This window comes from Sitodiplosis mosellana, unplaced genomic scaffold (genome assembly GCF_009176505.1).
Source record: "Sitodiplosis mosellana isolate CC-2019 unplaced genomic scaffold, AAFC_SMos_1.0 Smas_scaffold_324, whole genome shotgun sequence".
Classification (NCBI taxonomy): Eukaryota; Metazoa; Arthropoda; class Insecta; order Diptera; family Cecidomyiidae; genus Sitodiplosis; species Sitodiplosis mosellana.
Genome location: NW_022595566.1, coordinates 1 through 6,762, shown reverse-complemented (window position 1 = coordinate 6,762; position 6,762 = coordinate 1). Strand labels below are relative to the sequence as shown.

The 6,762-nt window shown below is 35.5% G+C and overlaps 1 protein-coding gene across 1 annotated transcript; it reads right to left on the bottom strand.

Moving 5' to 3' along the window:
- Positions 1-511: 511 nt before the first annotated feature.
- LOC129570839 (serine/threonine-protein kinase TNNI3K-like) lies at positions 512-5,635 on the bottom strand. The gene is made up of 19 exons (XM_055450561.1): positions 5,591-5,635; positions 5,361-5,430; positions 5,252-5,295; positions 4,985-5,083; positions 4,810-4,908; positions 4,643-4,741; positions 4,471-4,569; positions 4,293-4,391; positions 3,919-4,017; positions 3,759-3,857; positions 2,851-2,949; positions 2,686-2,784; positions 2,548-2,604; positions 2,073-2,308; positions 1,909-2,014; positions 1,707-1,850; positions 1,387-1,646; positions 1,112-1,317; positions 512-1,023 (listed from the first exon to the last, which is right to left on the bottom strand). Coding segments are annotated over exons 1-19 (2,259 nt in total). The 5' UTR covers positions 5,592-5,635; the 3' UTR covers positions 512-779.
- Between the last annotated feature and the right edge of the window lie 1,127 nt (positions 5,636-6,762).

The window sequence follows — 6,762 nt, the reverse complement described above, 5'->3', positions numbered from 1 at the left end:
CGATAACTCAAAAAATAATCGGGATAATCAAAATCTGGAAATGCCAAAAGTTTTGTATTCGAAAAACTTAGTTTAAGTTCGAAGATGAGCCATTTTCGATTTGATCCTGGGGTACTTTCCCTAAGAAAAACCTCAAAAATTTACACTTTTGTATGGGAGGTACCCATAAATCGACTGCGATTGGATTCAAACTTTCTGGGGTTTCATTTTTTGGAGAAAAAATAAGATTCTGAAAGTTTCATGTTGATCGCATTTGCAGAAGATTGATTTTTTGTCCTCAATTTTTGTCGAAATTTTTTTGGAAAAAATTGAGGGCCAAAAACCAAACTTCTGCAAATGCGATCAAGATGAAACTTTCAGAATCTTATTTTTTCTCCAAAAAATGAAACTTTAGAAAGTTTAAAGCCAATGGGAATCGGTTTACGGGTATCTCTCATAAAAAATTGTCGAAGTTTTAGTTAAAGTGACCGATTTTTCAATTTATTTTTATTATTATATTTTCAATGCCTTTATTTCAAGAAAATTCACAAAAAATAACCAAAAGTACCTACGGACAACGCAGGCCAACGGTACGGAAAAGTTCGGGATTACCAATGTAATTCTTTTTATTTGCGCTCGTTTTCAATGCATTTCTCTTTCCTTTTCTCTTTTTTCCAATTTTTTTTGCAGATATAGTTTGTTAGGAAAAATTTCACCCATCTGTTCCATGTTTCGTTGTAATTATCACATAACTGCTTGTTGGATAAGGAAGACTGTATTGATTATTATAAAGGTGAATTTTAGCTCGAACTGGAATCACTATCTTCTGTTGCATCGGATGTCTTCTCCAATGAGCTTACGTTTGCACTGACTCTTAAGTTCGCTGCATCTACTGTCACGGTCATTAATCTTCCATTGTCGTTATTTCTGACTCCATCACGTTTCAGTACATCCGAATACATGTTCGAAAGTGCTTTCTCTAAATGATCGAATGTTGGGCGATCTTTTGAATCTTCCTTCCAGCAAGATATCATAAGGCTATAACTATTTGCAAAAGTTAAAATTGTTATTATTTGAAGCGTTCGTAAAAAGTCTTTGATGAAGCTCATGAAGTTTACTCTTCTATTCTCACATTTCTTCCGTAGCCTTTTCTGGTTTTCGCAATCGGATGCTACTTTTCAATTGGTCCATCGTATAGTAATATGGATCGATTCCTTCTGAATATAATTCCCAAATTACGACACCAAACGACCAAACGTCAGATTTTACACTGAATTTCTGTTCTGTTCCGTGTTCTGGACGTGACTCGATGGCCATCCATGGAACTGGATCAGGAGCCTGTGAATGAAAGAAAAATTCTCTCTTACCACTGATTCAAAGACATTGTTCATTCGTTCACATTTTTACCCATGACGTTTTTTTATAATATCCTTTTCCGTTCAGTCTCCGTGATAGGCCAAAATCACCGATTTTAACCGTTTTATTCTCGCAAAGCAAGATGTTTCTAGCAGCTAAATCACAGTGTATGATGGGAGGTTCATTTGAAGCCAAAGATAGCAATCCGCTCGCCACTTGAACAGACCAATTAAGCAGATCCGTTGTTGTAAATGGGAAGGTGGGTGTTAGAGGTGAATCAAATGATTTTTCAGATTTCTCTTTTGGATTCTCTGCGAAAAAATCGAAATTTAGAAGAAATTCCACAACACACACATATCCACAAAAGGCACCTTCTATATATTCGGAACTTCCAACATAATCGCCTATTGTCTTCTCGTTTGTCTCACATTGGCTAACAGCCGATTGTCTATTTTTCTTCAAGAAACTGCTAAGATCACCATATGGACAGAACTCATAAACGATCTTTATTCCACCTGTTGAAAATCAAGCATTTGATTGTTTCCAGCGATTTTGAAAGTTAACCTCAGTTACCTTTAAGTGCGTTCCTAGTGCCCACTGCCCCAATAAAACCAACAACATTGCGATGTTTGGGTAAACGTTTTACAATGTTTATCTCCGCCAAAAGTTCAGCTATTCCCTATTAAATTCAAAGATTAATCTTCAATAACAATGAAAGAGCAATAACCGAAACGTACCGTGAATTTTGGATCAGTTCCTTCGCTGGCTTTAATCGATTTTATAACAACTTTTTTCTTTTGGGAAAATGGGTTTATTGGTAACAGTTCTCCAATGTACACATCACTGAAATTTCCACGACCAATCAATTTTCCTAGCCGCAGTCGATTGCGAAGTGAGGTAAAAATGTGATATATCGCAACCAATAAAATCGCAATCATAAAAATGAAAGACAACACGAAAGGCCATGCAGGCACTAGAAAAAAAAAACAAAACAAAAGTGAATAAGAATATGATTTTAATAAAATGAAATGATTTTCTAAAAACTGTTCTTCATCCATTTGAAGAATCCAATGAATGAAAAATAAAGAATGTTTAGGAGTTATCGTGGAAATTAAACGATGAAGTTCAAAACAACACTCTTTCTCACAAGAAAATGTCCTTTAAAGAATAAGTCGAAATTTGTTCGGTTTCGCCCAAAATGTTGATAATTACCTTTATTCCGAATTTTGGCAGCGGCATCTTTAAGTATTTTAAAAGTATTCTTCTGCCCTGAATTACAAACAGAATACAATTAAAAGATTGTATGTGATCTAGGCTTATTGGCGATTATTATATAATTCGCAGAAATACCTTTTTCGTTTGCAAGGTCTATTGGTGATTTTCTTTGTTCGTCCTCAGCAAAGATGTTGGCTCCATTATTAATAAGTTCTCGAACAGCATTCGTCTGTCCTGAATTGCAGAAGAAACAAAATCAACAGATTGCTTACGTTCGGATGTAAGAATTTAGACAATTACCCCGCCATGCAGCCAAATGAAGTGCTGTCCATCCATCCTGAGTTTTAGCATTGACATAGAAACCATGTTCGATGAGAATTTTAACCATTTCCGCATTGTCTGCATTGCAAAAAAAAAAACAAAATCAAAAGATTGTCTGTGTTTGGAAGTAAGAGTTTAGACAATCATCCAGGTGCATTTATCTCTGACGTATCACTAGATTCACCATAAATTTTGGATCATCGTGAGAAAAAAAACGTCTTGGGCGAGTTTGCTCAAATTAGGCCGGGAGGTGTTGTATGTAAATATCTTGGATGTATCAAAAATTGGACCAAATTGGACCAGTTCATCTGGTGCTTTTGGTGAAACCGTATAGTACTTGTATGGGATTGTAGACTTATTTTTACGTAAAGAACTAATATGCGCCATCTCTAGTTTTTTAAATGAAGTTAATTTAGTTCTCTTTCTTTTCTCCACATTTGCATGTTATTTCGTGGGAAATTCTTCTGAGCCTTCAATTCGGTTAGAAAATCTCTCCACATCAATAGATGTCATTGCTGTAATGTGTGTTTTGACTGTTTCTGAATAGCCGTACATGCTTGTTTTGGTGCATCATGCAAATTTTTCTGAAGTGCACCCAAGTGCGGGCCCTTGGATTTTTTCATGAATTTTTATAAACAAAAAAGATGTGCGGAAAAGTACGTTTTAACAAAAGTAAAACTTTTTATTTACGTTTCACTTTGACAAGCGATTCGTACAGAGATTCGAATCCTTTCGAGTCGCTGCAATGTATTCACTATAGTGATTTGTGAATTGAATTTGACACAGTATAATCTGCAATGTATACATATTATAATATGTACAAAATGATTCGAATCACATGAGATTCGTGCGAATCGTTTGTGGGATAAATGCTCCTAGACAATTACCCAGCCATGCAGCCGAATGAAATGCTGTCCATCCATCCTGAGTTTGAAGATTGAGGTCGGCGCCGCGTGCGATGAGAAATTTAACAACTTCCAAATGACCTGAAAAAGAACAAAAATCGAATGATTTTTTGTGTTTGGAATTAACCGCTTCGACAACTACCCTGCTGTGCAGCCCTATGAAGTGCTGTCCATCCATCCTGAGTTTGAGAATTGATGTTGGCACCGTGTTCGATGAGAAATTTTACAATTTCCGCATGTCCTAAATTGCAAAAGGAACAAAATGAAAAGATTAACCTATCACTTTCTTCAAGGTCGCTTTGGGTATCGTAAGCAGGTATTCTGATATATCGACTTGTTGGTGTGCAAAAGTAAGATTTGTAAGAATAATTATTATAGCTGCAATAACTAAAAGTGCTCAAATTCCATTTTCTCCTTGACTGCCAGCAGCTATGGCTGCTCCAAATCCTGTTTCTTTGAGTAGTATTTGGCGAAATAAAATTAGTAAATAAAGTAAGTAAAATCTTGGAAAATCACCCTGCTGTGCAGCCCAATAAATTGGTGTATATCCATTCTTGGTTTGAGCAGTGACGTTGGCACCGTGTTCGATAAGAAATTTAACAACTTCCACATGACCTGGATTGCAAAAGGAATAAAATCAAAAGATTGTTTGCATTTGGAAGTATTAGTTTAGACAATCTTTCTCTGAAAATACCTTCCTGTACAGCCAAATGAAGTGCTGTATATCCGTCCTTGTCTTGTGCATTGACGTTGGCATCGTGTTCGATGAGAAATTTCACAATTTCCGCATGTCCTAAATTGCAAAAGGAACAAAGTTATGAAATTTTATGCGTTTGGAAGTAAGACGTCAGACAATATACAATAACCTTGCCACTCAGCCCTAAAAAGTGCTGTCCATCCGTCCTTGGTTTGAGCATTGATGTTGGCACCGTGTTCGATGAGAAATTTCACTATTTCCGCATGTCCTAAATTGCAAAAGGAAAAAAAAATCAACCGACTGATTGGGTTTGCAAGTAAGAGTTCAGACAATTACCTTGATATGCAGCCATATGAAGTGCTGTCTCTCTATCTTGGGTTTGAGCATTGATATCGGCGCCGTGTTGGATGAGAAATTTCACAACTACCACATGACCTGGATTGCAAAAAGAACAAAATCAAAAAGTAAAAAAAAATTGTTTGCGATTGGAAGTGCGAATTAAGACGAATACCTTTCCTAGCAGCCACATGAATTGGAGTCTTTCCGTTATCAAGTTGCACACTCATATTAATTCCTTTGCTGATGAAAGATTCCACTATTGATACATTACCTAATTTATGAACGTATCCCGTACAAAAATGGAATATTTCACTTTCCATGTTGAACAGTTTTCTCAAAAGTATCAAATCATTTATAGATAAAAAAGCACTCGTTTCTTAATTTTTCAATACATTTTCTCCGTCAAAATGGAACTACTCTAATTGCATAATAAACTAACCCTGTTCGATAGCATGTAGAAGCACATCCATTGGTTGTTCGAATCTAGAAAATAAAACGCAGAAAATAATAAAACTGTTCCGAAAGTCAATTCCAAGAGTTTTACTTACACTTCATGTTTCTTAGCATTTGCTGATTCTGAATTACCCGGTCTTGTTTGCGTGTTCACATCTACTGACACTGAAAATGCAGGAGATACAGTAACAAGTAATATGATCACAAGTAATTTGCTCATCTTCGTTTTTCAAAATACAATTCTTTTCTTCGTGAGGTGTCAGTTTGAATCGAAATTCTATCGATTGAGAAATAAAATGGAACAAAAATTGCTGAGTAAAGTTACTATTTGTAATAGAAAATTCCTGATATTTGTCCAACAATTCGACAATAGTCCAAATGTTCACCGAAACACATTCGTTTTCCAACTGAAATCAAGTATTCGTACGATTCTGCTGTTGCTTTCATTTCATATGGTTTGTAAAATAATTCCATCCGCGTTATCGCCTCAGTGAAATATTATGGTGGTGATAGCACTCATTCGTTGTTCGTAATACATTTGTTTTTTTTTCTTTTTCAACAACGGTCCACATTTTGGTTTCAGATTAGTCTGATGATAGACTTGTGACCTTTTTCCCTTTATTTTGATTTCAGTTTTGCTTCAACTGAAATGATAAATTACTCCAGATTTTAGAACTTCTTAGGAAATATTGATTAAAATATTGCAAGTATTGGTCACAGGCTAATAGCAAAAAGTCAAGTCAACCAGCTAAATTTACGTCAAAGCATTATTCTACTTCAAGTAGCTTTAGCGCTCAATCGGCGTTTTAAATTTCTATATAAACGCTGGGCGTTCAAGTAGCAAAAGTCCACTCTTACAAGCGTTAAGAAAGCTATTTAATCTACTTGGATTTTTGGTTTAGATTTGAATCGGAAATCTATCGATTGAAAAATAAAACGGAACCAAATTTCTGAGTAAAATTGCTATTTATAATTTAAAAAAATTCTGATATTTCTTCAACAGTAATGCGGGAATTTGAAAAAAGTTCAAATGTTCACTGAAACACATTCGCTTTGACACTGAAATCATGTATGTATTCGTACGAATTTGCTTTCGCTTTCATTTCTTATGATTCATAAAATAATTCTTTTGTATTACCATTTCCGTTACTTTAATTTTGACAACAATGGCTCGCATTTCGGCTTCAGATTAGTCTGTGCCGGTCAACGGTCCTATTCTTTTTGACTTTGACAACTGATATTGAGCGCAAACACCACCTAGATAATCTAAGGCTAATGACAATACAATCAAGTACACTCTCCGTTCTGTCAAACGTCATACTGAAGTATAACATACAGACATAACGAATTCGCCATCGGTTCTTTAGATGGCGCTTCGGTCAACCGAGTTCATAGCAAATACATGTATCAGTTTGGTGCCGGTATTCTAAGTCATTCCACCAAAATCGTTCGGAATTATTTTTTTCGTACATAAGACCATATTGGAGTGAAAGAGAG

Excerpts from the sequence above, each read along its gene's own strand:
- LOC129570839 (XM_055450561.1), bottom strand. Across the intron at positions 4,742-4,809 it reads TCATATGGCTGCATATCAAG|GACATGCGGAAATAGTGAAA; the intron begins GTAATTGTCTGA and ends TTTGCAATTTAG. Across the intron at positions 2,605-2,685 it reads AGACCTTGCAAACGAAAAAG|GGCAGAAGAATACTTTTAAA; the intron begins GTATTTCTGCGA and ends TTTGTAATTCAG.